Raw genomic sequence first — 20648 nt, forward strand, 5'->3', positions numbered from 1 at the left:
TTCTCTCTCTCTCTCTCTCTCTCTCTCTCTCTCTCTCTCTCTCTCTCTCTCTCTCTCTCTCTCTCTCTCTCTCTCTCTCTCTCTCTCTCTCTCTCTCTCTCTCTCAAGTAACACAGATTGCTGAGATAAAGTTATTACGTTTTAGGAACTTCTGCTCCGGTCGGTCAATTTTCATCTCACACTTCTTGGATTACGGCATGCAAGTGGCATGAGAGTTCTTGGTTTCATGTACTATCAGCATCCTATGACGGCAAAGTCATGCTATGGGATATGAGAACTACTGTAAATTTTCTTCTCTCTGTCTCCGCTATAACAATGATTCATGAAAGTTGTCCGCCATAACCTTTGAATTTTTTTTCACTTGAACAATGGTGTTTTCTCTCGCAGTGGCCCTTATTTGTCATTGATTCACATAAAGACAGCAAGGTAATTACCTTATTCTTCGTTTTGTAAATGGTCAAAACAGATTCAACCTTTCAATGACCTGAATTTAACCTTTGGTCGTCAACCTTTTGATGTCACTCAGGTACTATGTGTGGACTGGTGGAAAGGTGATAGTGTGGTTAGTGGTGGGGCGGATACAAAGCTTTGCATCAGTTCCGGCGTTTCTGTGCGTTGAGGTACATACATTATTTGATGATTTTATTTGGATTTAGGTTGCAGACCTCACTACTTCTGGTGCACAGCAAGTTTCTCTGGATTTAAAACTTTAGATTATTTAAATGTTTTTCCCACTACCCTAAATGAGTAACTTAGAAGTTAATGTCTGTCAGTTTAATACCATTTTTTGTCATCTGTGCCGAGTACTACGCAGATGAGATTTGTTTTCTAGGTTTGTGTTGAGTCACATGTGACATTAACACCTGCTGTTCTTTACCCTTATTTCCAGTTAAATTTTGAAGATGGAAGTACCTGCACTTGGAGCTGCACATCTTGAGCCCTCTCATTTTCTAAAAATGGTTGCGAGATGGAATCTGTGTCAAGGGCGCCGGAGAATCCAGTCTGCCGAGCTCATTTTCACGCCGACTCCCCAAGAGTTTACCAAACTGCATCAAACCTATATTTATTTTATACCAATTATGGAGACCTATCTATTTGTTCAGTAGGCTCGGGTGTAAAATTTCATCACATTTTATCAATCTACAATTTTGCTCTGTGTTTTCTTTTTCCAAAAGATTTTGCTCGTTGAAAGTGCTTATCAAATCGACCCGTGAAAAAGCCAAAAGAGATGGAAAAGAAAAATGAATTTTTCCCTCTTTATTTGCGAAGTGTCAGATTTGGGAAAAGTGACTTCATTTAAAAACTAAAAACTAAAAGTTAAAAAAAAAGAAAAAGAAAAAAAAGGGTAGTGTGAGAAAGTAAATTTACTTTTACAGGTGAAGTCTGTGACAATCCGTGAACGAGAGCTACCCCGTGAAAATGACTGAAGTGCCACGATCGGAAACGATGCTGCCCCTATCATTAGGGGCGGTTTAGTAATTTACAGTCCCGGTCAAACTTGTTTCAGTGATTTTTCCATTGCCACATTTCACGCCACCCCACCTCAGTCCTCGCGCCATTACACCCTCCCCTATTTCTCTCTCTCCTCTCTCTCTCTCTCTCTCTCTCTCTCTCTCTCTCTCTCTCTCATCCTTCTTTCATTCACACAAATCCCAGTTTGTATTTGCTTTCTTTCCTTCCCAAACAACCAAAGCAGCAAAATCATGGGCCCTCATCAGTTTGTTGCTTCATATTATTGATCAGCCTCGCCATTTTTTTGCATCAGGTACATTTCTTAATTTCAATTTTTCTCAAATGAGATTTGTTCATGATTAATCGCCTCAATTCTTTAATTTAACATTTGTTTTTATTTTATTTTGATCAATGTGTTATTGATCATCGGAAATGTGCTTAGTTACAGGTAGAAAATGAGTATTATTTCATTCCCTGATATGACAGGCGTTGGGATTATTCCCAACCTCGCCGTGCCGTATTCAGGTGGACATTGCAAACATGACAGCACTTTATGCCTTGGGCCGCGGCGGCCTCTTATCTTCAGAACTACCTCTTATAGAAAAAAGTATGTCATATCTTGTGGAATATGTTATTTGCAGTTTGAGTTTTTAAGCATGACCAAATTGAAATGCTTTGCAGGAAACTATTCCTCGCAGAACATTGGCCAAGTAAATCAAGAACAAGCATTTTTTCAAGCATGGTATGCCGTATATTACACATACCTATCTCACGGTGCTAAAAGAATGATATGCCTCTATGTAGGATCAGTGTGATCAGTATTTAGTTGTCTAGAAGAAATGGAGAAATTGAAATAATTATCTTGTTAGTGGAAGTAACTACGCTTTTTTGAAGCTGATGGGTTTTGATTTCTGTGACAGGATGATTCCGGTGTTACAGATGTTGTTGACAACAGTGACGGTTTTTCTTCAGGAAGAAATGACATGTTGGATGTACAGGAGGATAAGTTAATGGCAGTTAAGAGAGCACTTTCTGAGGCCCAAGCTAGACAAGATGCTATTGAGAAAGAGAGGGATCAGTTGCTTGAAGAGTTGGCATGTGCTGAGGCAAAACAACAGGAATATGTAGCTGCCATACTGCATGACAAGGATATGGCTGTTTCGGAACTTGAGGCTGCCAAGTCTTTGTTCGATCAGAAGCTGCAGGAATCAGTTCAAGAGAAGTTCAGGTTGCAAGATAAGTTAGTCCTTATGAAACAAGATGCTGTTGAACTTGCAGTACAAGTAGAGAGGTTAGCGGAAATTGCCTTTCAGCAGGCAACATCTCACATACTAGAAGATTCCCAGTTGAGGGTCGCAGCGGCAGAAACTACAGCTGCTGAAGCATGTTATCAGATAGAAAAGCAAATTAAGGATATGACTGAAGGTACTATATTGTCGATTGTGGAACAGTCGAAAAATGCTATAGAGAAGGCGCTGGATGTGGCAGAAAAAGCCGGTGACCATGCAACAAAAGCTGCGTCAGCATTTAGTGACAGTATGAGTCCACTTGATGAGCTTGCTTCGGTCCAGTCAAAGAACATTATGCTACAGGGTACCGTAAATGATTTAGAATCTCAGTTATTGCTTACAAGAAGTGACGTTGCTAAGTTGAAGTTGGAGTTGGAAAAGGCCCATGCACATACAAAATTGCTTGAGGTCCGAGCTACTGATGCTGAGAAAGCATTGGTTGAATTTCAGGATTCAAGTAGGAAAGAGAGTCTCCAGAGAGAGCAGGAAATCATGTCATTGATGGAGCAGATGAAGAAAGATTCATCGGAAAGAAACCAGGCTGCTTCAGGGGCTTTCAATGTTGAGTTGCAAAGCATTAGAGATGCTATTGAAGCTGCGAAAGAAACTGTACGTTCCAAAGATGATGCCTACTTGAGAAGATGCGAAGCACTGCAAAGATCCTTGAAGGCATCTGAGGCTACTACAAAGATGTGGAGACAGAGAGCAGAAATTGCAGAATCCTTATTATTGAAGGAAAGACAGCCAGCTGATCAGGAAGAAGATTCCATCTATGTTGTTAATGGGGGAAGGATAGACCTTTTGACCAATGATGATTCACAGAAATGGAAACTTTTGAGTGATGGTCCTCGCAGAGAGATACCTCAATGGATGGCAAGGAGAATATGTACAATCCGTACCAACTTTCCTCCGAGGAAGATTGATGTAGCTGAAGCCTTGAGCTCAGAATTCAGATCTTTGAACTTGCCAAAGCCTGAGGAAGTATGGTCAATAGCTCTGGAAAAGCCAAAGGAGGGAGATACACTTGTCGAGCATGTTTTTGAGAAAGAGATACTAGAGAAGAAAAGGAAGGCTCTTGAGCGTGCTCTGCAGCGGAAGTCCACACAATGGCAGAGGACTGAAGAACAAACAAAATTAGGTAGTTCCTTGCATTCTGAAACTGTAAACATGTGTCCCAACTCCCAAGACCAGGCTTGTATCTTTTGAATTCTGATTATACATTGACATTTTGCAGAGCCAGGAACCGGAACAGGACGTGAGATTGTGGTATGTCATTACTTCTTATTGATTAAAATTCCAATCTTCATTGTAATCTAAGTATAGGTTGGTGATGCAAGGCTGTGTTTGAACTTGGGTTCTTCTCTGCTGCATTACTCTTACAAAATGTTTTTGTTTTTTTGTTTTCTCTCAACCTCTCTGATTATAACCTTTCCTGTTTATGCAGTCTTCAGAAAGATGTTATTTTCAATTGAGGATTTTTCCTGCCATATGTTCTTTTAACCGTATAAATGACCAAAAACATAACTTTGACTGAAAATAGCTATATCTCAAGTATTATGGTGTCTGATGATATGATATTGAATGACTAGATTTGAATTACTGTGATCAATACATGTCTAGCTCTCTCTCTCTCTCTCTCTGATAGTCTACTATTATTTTTCATTAATTACTTGACAAGAGAGAGATAAGCAATCTAGGAGTTGTCTTGCCTGATAAATCTCCTTCTATTGCTTTTGAAGTTTCAAGGTTTCAACTGGGAAAGCTGGAGAAGGCAGTGGTACCTTGATTTAGCTCCTAAAGCTGCTGACTTATCTAAAATTGGGGTAACATCAGTGTGGTTCCCACCACCAACAGAATCTGTTGCTCCTCAAGGTTCATCTCCTCTGTCCTTATATTGTCATCATTGTTAGATAGAACAAATTAGTGCCTTGATCTGACAGTCATGTGCATGCATGCACTCAGTCTGTTGGCTGTGGTATTGTTTGAATGTATTACAGTTGAAAATCCTATCGTCACTTGATCTGCACTATATTTCTTCTGTTTGATCTATTTAAATATGTGTTGGGAAATTTACATCGTGTATATTTATGTTTGGATTGTATTAATTAGGAGCTTTAGGTATAGCATTGAAAATGAAATAATGAATTGATGAAGTTTTGGACTGTTCAGTAATATGGCACTATAACTAGTACTACATATCATGCAGGTTATATGCCTTCTGACCTTTACAATTTGAACTCGGCATATGGTACTGAGGAAGAACTTAAATATTGCATTGCGGAGATGCATGCTCATGATCTTCTGGTACTTTTTGATTTTTTTTTATTTGACTAGTTTAATCTTAGGCTATGAGGTCAGTTCTTGAATCTTGGGCAATCTAGTGAGTCTTGAATAACAAAGTTTTGTGTTTTGTGTTGTCTTTTTCGGGAAAGGTTAAAAAGTTGAGAGAATGAAATTGGCTGATCATAGGGAGAAAAATATTTACTTATCAGAAAATTAGATATAGGGGACCAAATTGAAACCCCCATTTTGAAGGTAGCTATGCATGTAAAACAGGCGTATATTTTTTTTTTCTGTTATTTTTTTTTCTTTTCAAGATCATGTATAATATCAGAGTTGAAAAGTATGTTGCATGTGACCACAGGCCTTGGGAGATGTTGTCCTGAATCATCGATGTGCTCATAAACAGGTAGTTATTGATTAATATTATGTTTGCTATTTCAGTTATCACTTTCCGAACTTCCCTACGGTGGTAGAAGTGTTTCATTCAATATTCCTTCTCATTTTACTTTTCTTTAATTAGCTCCAGCAATCAGATGAAAATGTAGGCTTCACAAGATATAAGAACAACTTGCATTTTGTATTTTTGTTTATCAGAGGCTTCACTCTTTATCCACAGCATATGGATTCTCCTAATATATATTTTTGGTGGCCGTTTCATACAATATATAGCTATTCGCATAGCTTTTATCTCGTTCTGCAAAAAATTAAATTGCTATTGTCAACAAACACCAGTTGGATAACTCAGCATGCCATGGTTGAGGTGTCAGATCTTTTTCAGACTCAGGGCATGCAATTTTGTCTAGGAGGGTGACCTTATAGTGATATTTTTGCTGATTTCAGAGTCCAAATGGCGTTTGGAACATCTTTGGTGGAAAGCTTGCTTGGGGGCCTGAAGCAATTGTTTGTGATGATCCAAATTTTGAGGGCCGTGGAAATCCTTCAAGCGGTACTTGCAACTTTTCTCATTCTTTTTAGGGTCATCATGCTAATTTTGTCAGGAGCCCTTCAATTGGCATTAAGATTAAAATGGAAAGGGATGAGTCTCTGAGACATGATCTCTCTAACACTCATGCTATTGATCCTTGGAATTTAAATATTTCCTAGTTGATAACATGCTATTTTTACCAACAATGATCAATCTTGCTTACAGAAATAAGATTCATAATAAAGCATATACAATTGTTAGAGGCTATCATATCAGAAAGATTCAAGCTTACACTCATACTCATCTGCTTTCAATTCACTGTAGGGGATATATTCCATGCAGCACCCAATATTGATCATTCAAAGGACTTTGTAAGGAATGATATAAAGGAGTGGTTAAACTGGCTTAGGAGTGATATAGGGTTTGATGGATGGCGCCTTGATTTCGTAAGGTGAAGATAATCTCCTCTTCTTCTTCTTTGGTTGGAGTGGGGATTAGGGTGCTTCCTTACTTTTCAGTCTCTAACATATTTTTCTATACCTTTTATTGGCCTAATTTGCTCATCTGTCTTTATATTTTGAGTATTTAAATTCCAAGTAGGATACTTCGTATGAGCTTAAGCAGAAGAATGCACCCTTATGTGTTTCTGTATGGACTGTACTGTACACTAATGATGTACAGAAGTACTAGTTGGCCTATTATATGCTAGAAATTCATGCGATCTAATGGTATTGTAGTGATTAAAACACACCCTCACACCAACCCCCCACCACCCTGTCTTCATAGCAATTAGGTATTTCTGGTATCAGATGGTAAGATGCTGCCCATTATATCAACAGGCTGCCTGGGAATTTTATCAGGACTTAGGCTTTATCAAAGTTCCAAAGACTAATAAGCACTTCTCCAACTCAAAGCTTCGAGTATGTGTTCCATGTTATATTAAAGGCACATACAAATCTGATGCTTAAGCCACCCATTCTGCAGGGTTTGTTTGAGAACTTCTGAATGCTCTTATGTATTATGTATTCATTAATTTTTTTTCCCCGTTTCGTTTTTTTCTTTTCTTTTGTGGGTTTAACTCCTTTTTGTTGTTTACAGAGGCTTCTCTGGTTCTTATGTAAAGGAATATATTGAAGCTTCAACTCCAGCATTTGCTATTGGAGAATATTGGGACAGTTTAGCTTATGAAAATGGAAATTTGTGCTACAATCAAGGTAAGAATTTGTGGACTGTAGATTGATTTTGTAATTTCGGTTATTGCGTTGTTATTGCTTTATGAGTTGAAACACCCGACTTCCAATATTTAAAGCAGGCATGCATCACATATTTGGTATTGGGTCAGAATCTGGAGCAAGCTGTGATAAAATTTCTTTCTGTTTTCATCTTTGCCGCAAACCCCCTCAATCTAATTTATGTGCTACTGTGATAATATTAAAATTCTTTTTCTGGTTTCGGAATATTATAGGGAATTTCTGAATAGTCTTGTGGCCTGGATGTCTTAAAACATGCTTTGCTACCCAAATAAGAGTTGAAGTTTTAGATGTATTTAACAGAGTTATGGGATTCTTAGTTTCTTACTCACAGTCACTAACAAAACAGGGAATAGAAAAAACAACATCGATGTTTAATGGCTAGGTTTCAGTTCATTCATCACGGAGTCCTCTGTAATGCTATTACATTATACTCTTTGAATTAATTAAACTCCATTTGCCATATGGATAAACTGTTTATTATTTTCCTTAACAGTTAACATGGACTTATATGATAAAACTTGTCTATATTTCTAGATGCCCATCGCCAAAGGATAGTTAATTGGATCAATGCTACAGGCGGCAGTTCCTCGGCATTTGATGTCACAACTAAGGTACCTTTTATCTGCTGCGTCCTATGTTAATTACATCATGAAAAATTTGCAGCTTGAGGAACGTCACTAAGACCAAGGAAACAAGGGACAAAAAGAAGAAGAAAAATACTGAGATGGGATACTTGCCTAGTCAGCTTGGTGTTCTTTTCTTAATAAAAGCCATGAATTTTGATCTATTTCAGCCTGATAACACCGACTGGTGCACTTCTGCAGGGGATTCTTCATTCTGCTCTTCATAACCAATACTGGAGGTTAATAGATCCTCAGGGTAAACCAACTGGAGTTATGGGATGGTGGCCCTCACGTGCTGTTACATTTTTGGAGAACCATGATACAGGATCAACACAGGTCTCTCTTTCTCTTACACTCACATAAGATCCAGACGCTGATTGCAAATATGTGCATAAATAATATCACTTTACATTACTTTGTAACCTTATCCTCGGGCCTTGACAGTAAAGCATGAACTAATAGATAACCAGTTGATTCTTTACTAGTTATATATGAACTTTTGGAAACGATGAAGTGAACTTCTAACATGTGTATCTTACTTCAGGGACATTGGCCATTTCCACGAGAAAAGCTTACACAGGGATATGCATACATTTTGACCCATCCTGGAACAGTATATTCTCAACCACCCAATTGCCAATATGCTTTCTTTTTTCTTTGGGGGATGAATAATTTGCCTATATTTTTTTTGTGTGGCAGCCTACCATCTTCTACGACCATTTATACGACTTTGGTCTTCATGAAATCCTAACTGAGCTAATTGAGGCTCGGAGAAGGGCAGGGATCCATTGCCGGAGCGCTGTGAAGATATACCATGCAAATAATGAAGGATATGTTGCACAGGTAGGTGACTCTCTAGTAATGAAGCTCGGACATTTCGACTGGAACCCCTCGAAGGAAAACCATTTGGAAGGGAGCTGGCAGAAGTTTGTTGATCAAGGAGCAGATTACACAGTGTGGTTACGACAATAGTCTGGTTTCAGGTATAAGAAACCAATAAATTAGAACTCCCTTTTGCACGAGGTCGATAAACAACTAATAAGTGCAAGCAATTAGAATGTAAAGATACTTTGTAAATAAACATATTTCAAATGCAAATAAAAGCCAGAAGAGATTGTTGTTTACCCATTTTTCATTGCAAATTCCTGGACATGGGTGAAGAAAACAAAAAAAAAAAAAAAAGAAAGGAAAAACATCATTATTGGAGATGCAGGGGATCGAACCCTGTACCTCCCGCATGCAAAGCGGGCGCTCTACCATTTGAGCTACATCCCCGAGTTGATATTTCATGCGAAAATAAAATATTTTACCTTGAAAAAAGCACACTTAACATGAAGTCAAAGTCAAAGCACAATTACCAAGGTGGAAGCAAAATCTGCAGCAGGTGGCCTCACCTAGAACTGATATAAGTAGATTTTTTCTGTTTCATTATCTGTCATTGTAAAAAGTAAAATTTTGAGAACTCTGTTTATCTCCTTAGACATTCCAATAAATGAAGTGCTTGGGGAAATTGAAGCAAGAGCTTGACCTCAGTCTCCACCGTCCGCTATACTTCGGTACTATATTTGACCAGGAAGATAGGGCATTCACTAGTAACATGTTCGACCTAATTTGGTAATACGATTTGTATAAACGTTGCTAAAGAATGCAAATTATGTTGCTTAAATTCTAGCTGGATCACTTTACTAGTTATCGTGATTGTTTTTCCTTTTTCTTTTTGGTGATAGAACTTTTATTCAATCAAGAACAAAATTACAACCATATGATGTATAACGTATCTAAAGATACAACATGAACAATCAAATACAAACAAACAAATACACGACCATGCAAACTTTAACCATTAAACAGATCTATCAACACACGAAAACGTCTACCAAATGTGACACAAAAACGTCATCTGATCAGCCGGTGAAAGCTTGAAATCCAACCAAACTAGTCCAAAGGATGATACCACAGTTACTGTGATTGTAAACAATCATCGCAATTCCATAGAGTATGTTAGTGTTCCACCACATCACAATGACTCGGACCCACTTTCTCACAAGCTATTTTACTCAATTAGTAGTTCATAGGGATGGCAATGGGTAGGGTAGGGTACAGGGATCAAAATACCGTACCCATACATTTTTACATTTCTCATTCCCGTACCCGTAATTAGATAATAGGGATTCCCCATACCCGTACCCTTTGGAAATTACGTTTCCATATCCGTACCCGTTAACAATTATGTATTAAATTAATTTTTTTTTAAATTCGAAATACAATTATATAAAAGTATGAAATTAAAATCAAATACCAAAATAAATAAGTTTCATGCTTCAATCCAATAAAAATAAATACAAGTCTTGGTTAAAACAGAACAATACCGGTAAATTTCATTAAGAGAATAAAAATATATAATAAAAATGAAGGTCCATTAAATGTTTATTAAGAGAATCACAAATTTTTTTACATAAATATTTATTTATAAATTATATATAAATATATATATATAATAAATTATATAATTATATATAATAATATTTTCATCCTTAATGGGTGGGGATGAGGACGAATATCAAAATACCATACACGCCCCGTACCCGATTTAAGAATCCGAATATTGGGGATCCCCATCCCCGTTACCTGTTTATACCCGTATATCTTCTCCGTTAAGGTCGAATACCCGTGGGTACCCTACCCGCTGGGGATTATTGTCATCCCTAGTAATTCACGACTCACCGAATCATATGTATGTTATGGTTTCATTTTCTCTCAAACTTCTTTTACCATATAAGGTTATAGTTTCGAGAACAATAAAAACATAAAATATTCTTTCTATCGAATTTGAAAAGTCTAATATGATATCGGCTTAGTCTATTTTATGTACCAAGCTTATATTAAACCCAACAGAATAACCCTATAAATTAGAGAATATAGAGGCACACCAGTCCTATTTATTCCGGCCTTTCCCTTTAAACACAACAATCATCCCTTCAACTTGATTGCTTAAACTGGCGGCGGGAAAATAAAAACAGAAAAACAGAAAGCAGTCACAGACCCTCTCTATTTTATTTAAACTTAAACCCAAAAAATAATTTATCTGAAAAAAATTAAAAGCGCAAGCACCTCCACGCGTGTACAAAAGCGCGTGCCATCCGAATATCCCGTCAACTTTTCCCCCCTCAATCCACGAGCAAAAGACGCACGCTGACGCAAGCACCACCTCTCCACCGTCCATCCCCCCAATATCTCCATCCAACGGCCACTCTTTTTTAACCGGTACCAACTCCCCCCCAGTACAATAATGCTCCCACACCCGAACCTCAGCCTCGGACGCTCCCAAGCCTCAGGCGCGGACCCGAACCAGGGGCGGCGTTTTCCTCTCTCTCTCTCTCTCTGTAAGTTGGTTGGGAGAGAGAGAAAGTGAAACTATTTTTTTTTTGGGCAGCAGCGTTTTGTTCGGGATCGCTTTATCTTTCGGGTTTTTTTTTTTGCCGAAATTTCTATTTCATTTGGTTTCTCTCTCTCTCTCTCTCTCTCTCTCTCACTCTGCTTTTCTCTAGTCTTCTCTTCACTACTCCAAACAGAGTCTTAGGGGAGCGAGGTCGGAGCCCTGCGTCGTCGTTTTGGGAGCTTTGGGAAGTGTGAGGAGGATTTTTATTTTAAAGCTGCGGAAACGACGCCGTACTGAAATTTGAGGTAGAAGAAGAAGGAGAAGAAGAAGAAGAAGAACCCTAATTTTGTGTAGGGCTGGATCACACTGTGAGCTCTGTGTTCTGAAGTCGGTGCTGAGTGAAACGGCGCGTTTTGGTAAGAATGAGGTTTCGATTTTTGGTCAAATTGAGGTCTGGAGTGGTCAATTTGTGGTGATTTGTTTTTGGGGGCAATTGGGGTTTTAGGGCTTTGCTAGGTTGAGATTTGTTTTTGTGTGAGGTTTTTGTGGTGTAAAGGTTTGATTTTTATTGTTATTTTTGGTTGATTAAAGTGTTCAAAGCTTGGTTGGGCTTTTGGTGAAGTTTCATTTCTGGTTCTGGTTTGCTTTATTTGCTGCTTTGTGATTTAAACACTGTGTTTTTAGTTGAGATTCATGAGTTTCGGGTTTGAAGTGAGCTTCTTTTCGAGGAGAGTATCGAAAAGTTTGGATCTTGAAGCTGCCATATACTATCCCCTGGTTTTGAGAATTTATGTTTTATGATGTAGTGTCTATTTTTAAGTGATTGAAGATGATTTCGATCGCTTTGCGAGGAGTTTATGAGTTTGTTAATCTGCATTACAATTGGAAGACAGTTGCTCCATAAATGAGACTCACTTGAGTTTGACATGTGATTTTACTCTATGATTGTAGCTTCCATGTTTGATTTTGGACACCTTACTAGTTTCGCTCATTTAAGTCATTAATTGTTCATTTGTTGAGATTGTCTGTGCATACTTTGTTTCATATTTGTCTGCTGAAACTTTTTTCCTCACTTTAATGCAGGATATTGTTATGGTATGTTTCTATGGGAACTCTGTGGCCTGGCCGTTTTGGAGTGTAACTTAGTGTGTAAAGGCTGCCCTGAAGCGGAATAGTAGAGATGCGGCAGTTTGATACATTTGCAGCGTCATTTCAAAAAAGCAACTAGTTGGGAAAATTTGTTGCCTGGAAATTTAATGCCTGGTAACGAAATTGAAGGCAGGATCCACAAATTGTATGAGCTAGACAACTATTCCCGTCAGTCTCAAGTTGCGGATGGTAATTGGCCTGGCTATAGTTACAATCAGTGGCATGAAAGACAAAGAGAGATCAGTGAACCTCTAAGTTTCGGTGTGAAGAGCAACTTCCAACAATTAGGTAGAAGTGGTTTCGCTTTCTGTAGTTTCCTTGATTGCTTTATAAGTCCGCTGTTTTGATTGTCACAAATGCAGAGTTTGCATTCTGTATTGCAAATAGTGGAAAACGTTCTTGAATTTCCCCTCCCCCTGTCCATGGTAAATTGAAAACCCATTCAGTTTTTGAATTCCTAATGTACTGTTGTGGTATTTTGCAGATTCTGTGAGAGGACATGGCAATGGATCTTTGAATGTTTCATTTGATCAAGAGTATACACACTTGACTCAGAGACCTGGATTGTCCTTTCAACCTAGACACCAACATCTGAAGACGAATGACTATATGCTTGGACGAGACATTTTGCAGGCAAGCCACAATCAAGTTCAGTTTTTGGGTGAGAGTACAGGTTTTGTTTCACATAATCTAGCGTCGCGAGGCTTATCTATCCTTCAATCAGAGCAAGAATATGCATCAGGTGATAGTCCCACCCTGACAACCAATTCAGAAAGGTCTGAAGTCACTGAAGCTTCCAACGAGATTAACTTTGTTGGAAGGCCGCAGCAGTTTGCGAGGGGACAACAAGGCATTTCACCACATCATTCAATGCAGCAGTCAGGGTACAATGAAATGCAGTTGTTGCAGCAACACCTAATGTTCAAGCAACTGCAAGAACTTCAGAGGCAGCAGCAACTACAGCAGCTTGGTGATTCAAGGCAACAGAATTCAGTAAATCAGCTCTCTGCAGTTGCTAAGCAGGCTGCTGGGGTTCAGTTTTCACCTCTTATCAATGGAAACCCTGTTAATGATACACCCCAAATGTTAATGAATTGGGTGCAGCGAGGTGCTTCTCCTACCGGACAAAGTGTATCTAATAGAGTTAGTTTTTCACAAGAGCAAGGTCAGAATTTGCGTTCAATGGGTCAGGCTCCTCAGCAATTTGATGTGTCCTTATATGGTACTCCTATTACTCCTGGAAGGGGAACCATGAATCAGTATTCCCATCTCCAGTCTGTGTCTCAAGATTCTGTAAATTTGTTGACCAAGGCAAACAATCAAGTACAGAAGCCTGCTGTGCAGGCTTCAGCTTTCAGTAACTCCTTTGCAGGTGATCATTGTACTACTCCTGATCAGGTTTTCTTGCCTCAAGGAGCTTTCATCTCCAAACAAGGCTTTCAGGGGAAAAATATGTATGGACAAGTTACTGTTCCGGGTTTAAATTGTGGATCTACCTTGGGGAGCCTCCAGCAAGAGAACGCCTTGCAAACAAATACATCCCTGCAGGAACTCAATGGAAAGCAAGAGCGAGATGGTTGGCCTGGTATATCTCAAAGCAATACAATGCAGCATGGCTCTTCACAGGGTCTGGTTCCTCTAGATCCAATGGAAGAGAAGATTTTGTATAATACAGATGATAGCCTTTGGGATCCTTCTTTGGCAAGTTGCAATGATATTGGTGGTGGCGGGTTAGGAAGCTGGAGTGCACTTATGCAGTCTGCTGTGGCAGATTCTAGTAGTGATACCGGTCTGCATGAGGAGTGGAGTGGTCTAAGTTTTCAGAATACGGAATTGTCACCTGGTAATCAGCCTTCAAACATGTTGGACAGTGAGAAGCAACAAGGAAATTGGGCGGATAACAACCTGCACACTGCCTCTTCCTATAGTTCCAAGCCTTTTCCTATGCTTAACGATTCCAGTGTTAGTTCTAGCTTCCCTGGATTTCAGCAGCCAGGCATTCAATACAAATCAGAGCATAGGGAAAGTCTCCAGCGGGATCAATCTCATGATTCCAGTCAGAGGTCTCCCAGAAGTAATAGCGAATGGTTGGATCGTAACTCACGTCAACAGGTTCAACAGACACTTGAGCATTTGGACAACACATGGGTCAATCAAAGAAATGCGCGCTCAGAGTGTGATGCACCTCAGCAGGGAGTAGACCCATACGGCATTGCTCAACCAAGCAGTAAACTAGAAGGTACGAATGTTAGTTTTCAATCGGCTGGTGGAAATTCTTCTTTTTTCAGCTCCCATAACACTGTGTTTGATTTTTCGACAGGTGATATTAATGAAGACATGTACAAGAGGAACTCTGATGGAAGTCTTTGGAAGAGGGATGGTGATACCAGGGTAAATACCTTTCCAAGATCAGTTGGACAATTGGAGCAACTACAATCTAGTCCAGAGGATACTCTGAGGAGCAGACAGAATGCACATATGTTTAACTTCCCTTCTGTGCCAAATGCACACATAATCAAGACCCATCAGGAAACCAGCCAACAAGTCCAAGATAACAGTAAGCTTGATTATGTGCAGCGCATGTTTTCTAGCAACAAAGAGGAGGATGAGGGCATAAAACAGCAACAAATGAGTAATAGCTCTCCTATTATTTATGGGAGGGACGAAAAAACATATGAGCAGCAAAGTTGCTACCAAAAGGACAACTCTTACAACTGTAAGCCAGTTGATACATCTGCTACAGTAGGCAGAGCAGTTGGTCCTAGTGGCGTCCATCTCACAGCTGGAACAAGGTAGTTGCTAATTTGTTGATTCGTGCTAATAATGATTTTGCAAAGTAAAGAGAATATGTACATTTTGGTTCAGATCCATTCTTACTCTTTATTGTATGCATTTGTGTTCTTAATATTATGCTGTTGTTTGTGTTCCAACTATCCTTTTCTAACTTTTGTGTTTGTTTCTTCTTGTGGAATATTTGGATTGCTCAATCATGGCAGTCAAAATATGCTGGAACTTCTTAACAAGGTTGACAGGTTGAAGGAAAATACCTCTGTGACACAGTTTGACCCCAGTGGATTTAATCCATTATCTGAGATGACTGATGCAAAACCTCCTGTAGCATCTGTTGATCAAATGTACGGTCAGGCTCCTGCTTCTCAAGGTTTTGCTTTGAAATTGGCTCCCCCGTCTCAACGACAGTCCAATTCAAACTCTCAGTTCTCCCCTCAAGGTGTGCCACAACCAGCTAGGCAAATGGATTCTGATTTAGGGGAGAAGAATCAAACCTACTTGGCTACTTCGCCGACATCTCAATCTTTATCCAGATCACATGAATCATCACCAAGAGGTCGCTGGGACGATAAGTTTAGTATTGGGGGACAATCAAGCATTTCCCAGTCTTATATGCATGGGAGCTCTATTGCAGAAATTACATCCAGTCCTACATTTCGAAGGAATCAGTTTCAAACACAAGTTTTGTTTAATCCACATGCATCAGGTCCATCTACACAGGCAACATTACCAGCTACTGCCACTCATCCACATTCAAACCTTGCTCAATCTCAAGATAGTTCTCAGCAAACGTTTAACTCTGATGGTCAACAATTCCCTATTCTGGAATCTGTGCCAGTATCTCATCCTGGTTTTATGTCGGGCATGCCTCCACAGGGTGGAGTTTCATTCAGGCCACACAGTTTATGGACGAATAAAGGAAGTCTGCAAAATGTTTCTGGAATGGAACCTCAAAAGGTTGCCACGGTAGTTCCTTCAAATGATAGTATGGAAACTACTTCATCGACTTTGAAGGAGCTAAATAGTCTAAATTCCCAACAAGGTGGTGGGCATTTACAAGGCTTCAGTTCTCCAGAAGAGAAGCATGCCAAAGACAGGGGCCAGAAACCAATGTTTTCTGGAATGCTTGAGGCTCCACAAACTGGGGTAAGGAATGTCTCTGATCCAGCTGGTTTGTCCTCAGGTTCATCGTTGTCTAATTCAAACTTACAGGATCCTGGTAGAATACATAATGGTGACAACAATGGCCTGTCTCCCACGGCAAGAAACCTCCAATTGATTGGCCATGCTCTAAATTCATCACAAGGTTTTCGTCAAAATTACTCCCTGCTGCAACAAGTGCAGGCAATGAAGAATTTGGTGACCGATCCAAGTGGGAGGGATCTGGATGTACGACAGGCAACTGTTATGGCTGGACAGCAGTCAGTCTATGATCATAATAAGGATGGTGAACTGATTTCTGCATCACAACTTAATTCGTTACCACGTGGAAATACCAATGTACCGAGTTTCTTGTCAGAAGCAAGAGAAGATCCGAGCATAAAAGCTTCACCACAATCTGCTCTACAAGCTCAAGTGATGGTTGCATTTGGTGAAACTGAGTCTCAGAGTCAATGTAATGGAAGTAATGGGACAGCTAATCATGCTGAAGCTTCTCGGGCTAATCTATTTATGGCAGCCAACTGGTTTAAGCACTATGGAAATTTCAGAAACGGACAGGTACCACTGATGCAGGATGCAAGGACTGCTGCAGGGCAGTTCTCACTTTTCAAGCCTTCTCAGAGTCTAAATATACATTCGTCTGTGGACCAAATAGATGCTTCTGGTGCTAATCAAAGCAGCAAGGTCTGGCCAGGTACAGCTGCGAATTTGGTGCCAAATGAACCCTTGATAGCTCCTTGTGGGTTGAATTCAAATGCCAGCAACCAAAGCACGGATATCTTGAGACCAAAGAAACGAAAAATTGCAATATGTGACCAACCATGGCACAAAGTGACACAAGGTTCCAAAGAGGTTCAAGATTTCAGGTATTTGCTTTTGGACCAATTATTTGGGTTTTGTGCTGTAATTTGTTTTTCTCCAAATCCTCCCTTAACTCACAGAAAGTCTTACTTGTCCCTTTTCCAATCAGCTTGGAATGCAAGAATATTACATACCCACCTAACCACCACATACACTGTAGTTTGTCATCTGCTCATATTAACTGATGGAATTTTTTATGCAGTATGGCAGAAGAAGAATGGGCATTGGCATCCAATCGGTTGATTGAAAAAGTAAGTTTCTGATGATGAAATATATGTTGCAGTTTATTATAGTTTAACTTTCCTAGGTATTGTAAGTGACCATAACATCTTCTGTTCCAATGACAGATTCCTGATGATTTTGGAATGTTTGAAGATGTACCACCAAGGTTTCGAGCCAAGAGAAGACTTATTTTTACTACACAGTTTATGCAGCATTTGCTTGGCCCTGCACCGCCATCTTTTCTCTCAGCAGATGCTGCTCTGCACTATGACAGTGTGACATATTTTGTGGCCCAGTTATCCGTAGGGGATGCCTGCAGTCTGACCTGCAGCAAGAGAAACAGTAAACTTAAGCAACTGAACGACAGCGACAAGTAAGTGTCAGTCTTCATGTTTGCTAAGTGAGCAAAGAAGGATTTGTGAACCTGCTTTAAATATTTACAAAAAGACTTGTGACTGACATTGTATCACATGAGGTTCCTTCTAAAAAACAATTGTGTTCTGTTTCATATAGGATTCTGGATAAGCCCAAAGCTCCTGAGAGTGATGACGACCATTTCTTTTCAAAAGTTGTTGGAGACTTGACGGATAGATCGAAGAAGCTGGAAAATGAATTGTTGAGGTACGACCGAAATTTTGGCATTCCTCAGATCTTTCTGACAATTCTCGTCACTACTGTTTCATTAGTTATAGACTTATAGGGAGTTGAATGGATGATTTTTGTTTGTTGTACTTCTCAAACCAATTCTAAGCAGTTGTTCTAGGGTTTAGTTGACTCCATCTCCAAGGTACTTGCTCGCTATCCTAAGATTGAAAGAAATTCAAATTTGATGGTGCAGGTTAGACAGGGCAGTATCAATTTTAGATGTAAGACTGGAATGCCAGGAGTTGGAAAGATTTTCTGTCATCAACCGTTTTGCGAAGTTCCATCTCCCCCGAGCAGATATGTCTGGAACCTCATCTGCATCAGGCACATTTACAAATGCATCTCGACCATGTCCCCAACGATATGTCACTGGACAGCCACTGCCAAAGAATCTACCAGAGGAGGTGCAATGTCTCCAACTGTGATTATCAATTGGTCAATCACTTCCCCAACCGAATGCTCTTCCTCTCTTTTGATCAACATAGGCATTCCCCATATACCACTTACCGCTCCTGTCTATGATCATATCTCTTTACACTGACACATGCTAGCATTGAAGAATCAATTCAAGGATGGAATGCAGGAATTCGACCCCAAGTAACTAAAGGCTGCTCGTTCATTTTTGAACCAACACCTATTGTTGTCATTTTTGGAAGTACATATTGTTCTGTTGTATATTTCATGAAGTCCAGAGGAAGAATAGGTAGCACCTGTAGTAGTAGCAGGAGGATGGTTGGTCTGAATGTGTCTCCAGTCGCCCAAGTAGCATACCTAATTTATACAGCAATCTACGGCATTGTAGTTTTCTCTTTTTATGTATTTCGACAGGTATGTTCTGTTCTGCATAGAGCTGTGCTGGTGAACTAGGGAACCTTGAACAGCAAGCAATTAGTTAGGGGGGAAATGGAATAATAATATTATGAAAGGTATAGTTGCTTGTAATTTTATTATCATCCGACAGATTCTTATTTGGGAGACTCCACCACAAACATGGGAGCTCTTTTTAAAGATTTGCCTCTTCTGACCTTTTCCTCCCATTAATGATTTTTTTTCATTAGTCACATGTGGATGTTGATTGATACCTCTGACTTGTGTGTGATTCTATTATGTGGGAGCACAAAGATCTACCTGAAAAGGTTGCTGAAGCTTTCCCATAAAAAACATGTTTGAAAAGTACAAGGTTTCAGGTGGGCATTGATATTCTAAGACATTGATTCTGCTGTCCCTTCCATAAAGCATGGAGATAGAGTAAAGGACAAGGAAAGGAAAGGGCTTGGCTTTTATATAAAGAGATGACAAGGATTCAAATGATTCCTCCTATGATAATGTAGTACTTGTCATTGTCCTTGATGATCCTTATAATTAACTGAACTTGGTCTCCACTGCTGCTCTGTGTCTGTCTGTATCAGTCAGTATCTGATTCAACTATCATTTTGTTGGAAAGTGATGTTTGAGAGAGAGACAAAGTCTTCCTATTCAAAACACTAGTTTGGGTACGTACGAGGAGGATTGATGAGGCTGTTTTGATTGGTGCACTTGGTGCTTTCTGCAAATTGTGGTTGAATGCTGACAACACTGGCATGAGGTGCTACTGGGTCTTTCTCTTTTACTGAAACACACTGGTCTTTTATCATCGTCATCATCTCAGGTCCACGTGGGTCTGAGGTATGCTCAGTGGGACCCGTTGAGCTCGTCCATGTCAGCATGTGTACTTTGTTTATATGTTTGGTGAACAAGATCCGATAAGGGCTGTCAGGATTGACAATGTTCTTTATAGCAGTTTGCTGAGTACATGAGACCTGCAAAGACTCATATGACATTAGTACAAAAAAAAGAAACAGAAATTATGGGTCAGTTTTGAAGCCCAAGGTGCTTATGGGTTTACAAGGTGGAAGACCTTGAGTCAATGAAAATTTTGAGTCATCTTGAAGCCCGACTGTTATATGTCTGTGGGCTTACAAGATAGGAACATAATTGATGCTCTTATGTGGCTATCGATTCATATGTTAGTTAAGTTCATACGGGTCACACGATTTATAAAGTTCATAACTTGGTGGGCTGCCTACACCTAGTCCAAATACCTATCCAGAAAAAAGAAAAGAAGAAAAGCAATGGGTTTTCTCCTCCCTCCGGAACCCAGACTCCTTTTTGTACTGGACTGAATTGTATCCTTCTAATGACACAAGTACATCCTTAATCCTACATGGTATAGATAAAGGGTTCGACCCAGACTCAAATTTGCCAAGCTTATCTACTTGAATAACCAAATCGTATAGAATAAAGTATTCGATCCAAATTCATGCAAAATTAATGTGACAATCATTAGTATTCCCCTTTTTCTTTCTCTTTTTTTGGGTCTTTTAGGCCCCGATTGTAACCCAAAAAAAAATAAAAAAATGTGACAATCATTAGTGAATTTTCTAATTAAGCTATGTTGTGGGCTTTGATATACACACTAATAAAAAGCCCAATTAAAGAAAAAAAAAACTAATAATAATAGGTCGGTTAATTAGGTCGGTGCCTCGCCGACTCACGCCTCTATAAATACGACATCGAGGGGCTGCGTACCAACTCCAATTCCAAAACCCCCAAAACCCAAAACCTAAAGAGCGCTTC

At 39.5% G+C, this 20648-nt stretch overlaps 3 protein-coding genes and 1 non-coding gene across 4 annotated transcripts in view; 3 read left to right on the forward strand and 1 right to left on the reverse strand.

Moving 5' to 3' along the window:
* LOC101295837 (ribosome biogenesis protein WDR12 homolog) overlaps positions 1 to 1168 on the forward strand; it is a 4329-nt gene extending 3161 nt beyond the window's left edge. Inside the window, 4 exon segments of the mRNA XM_004304184.1 lie at positions 146 to 282; positions 388 to 426; positions 527 to 620; positions 890 to 1168. Coding sequence (XP_004304232.1) covers positions 146 to 282; positions 388 to 426; positions 527 to 619 — 269 coding nt within the window. The 3' untranslated portion in view covers position 620; positions 890 to 1168.
* An 824-nt stretch (positions 1169 to 1992) lies between these two features.
* LOC101298534 lies at positions 1993 to 8948 on the forward strand. The gene is made up of 14 exons (XM_004306027.1): positions 1993 to 2059; positions 2134 to 2201; positions 2373 to 3879; positions 3976 to 4007; positions 4481 to 4613; positions 4948 to 5045; positions 5386 to 5430; positions 5865 to 5970; positions 6274 to 6400; positions 7048 to 7163; positions 7737 to 7813; positions 8027 to 8161; positions 8370 to 8438; positions 8525 to 8948. Exons 1-14 carry the CDS (start codon positions 1993 to 1995, stop codon positions 8795 to 8797), a joined length of 2853 nt encoding a protein of 950 aa, XP_004306075.1. The 3' UTR covers positions 8798 to 8948.
* A 79-nt stretch (positions 8949 to 9027) lies between these two features.
* Positions 9028 to 9100, reverse strand: TRNAA-UGC. Its single transcript has one exon. It is a non-coding gene; the product is annotated as a tRNA-Ala (tRNA).
* A 3360-nt stretch (positions 9101 to 12460) lies between these two features.
* LOC101298820 lies at positions 12461 to 19094 on the forward strand. The gene is made up of 8 exons (XM_004306028.1): positions 12461 to 12542; positions 12838 to 14592; positions 14674 to 15145; positions 15350 to 17170; positions 17368 to 17416; positions 17513 to 17760; positions 17901 to 18008; positions 18226 to 19094. Exons 1-8 carry the CDS (start codon positions 12461 to 12463, stop codon positions 18455 to 18457), a joined length of 4767 nt encoding a protein of 1588 aa, XP_004306076.1. The 3' UTR covers positions 18458 to 19094.
* The last annotated feature ends 1554 nt before the right edge of the window (positions 19095 to 20648 follow it).

Source organism: Fragaria vesca, linkage group LG6 (genome assembly GCF_000184155.1).
Source record: "Fragaria vesca subsp. vesca linkage group LG6, FraVesHawaii_1.0, whole genome shotgun sequence".
Lineage (NCBI taxonomy): Eukaryota > Viridiplantae > Streptophyta > Magnoliopsida > Rosales > Rosaceae > Fragaria > Fragaria vesca.

Coding starts and splice junctions, on each gene's coding strand:
- LOC101298820 (XM_004306028.1), top strand. CDS start 12,461: ATGCCTGGTAACGAAATTGAAGGCAGGATCCACAAATTGTATGAGCTA. Junction 14,593..14,673: donor ACCAAGCAGTAAACTAGAAG/GTACGAATGTTA, acceptor ATTTTTCGACAG/GTGATATTAATGAAGACATG. Junction 17,417..17,512: donor CCAATCGGTTGATTGAAAAA/GTAAGTTTCTGA, acceptor TTCCAATGACAG/ATTCCTGATGATTTTGGAAT.
- LOC101298534 (XM_004306027.1), top strand. CDS start 1,993: ATGACAGCACTTTATGCCTTGGGCCGCGGCGGCCTCTTATCTTCAGAA. Junction 2,202..2,372: donor TTTTTCAAGCATGGTATGCC/GTATATTACACA, acceptor TTTCTGTGACAG/GATGATTCCGGTGTTACAGA. Junction 8,439..8,524: donor TTTTGACCCATCCTGGAACA/GTATATTCTCAA, acceptor TTTGTGTGGCAG/CCTACCATCTTCTACGACCA.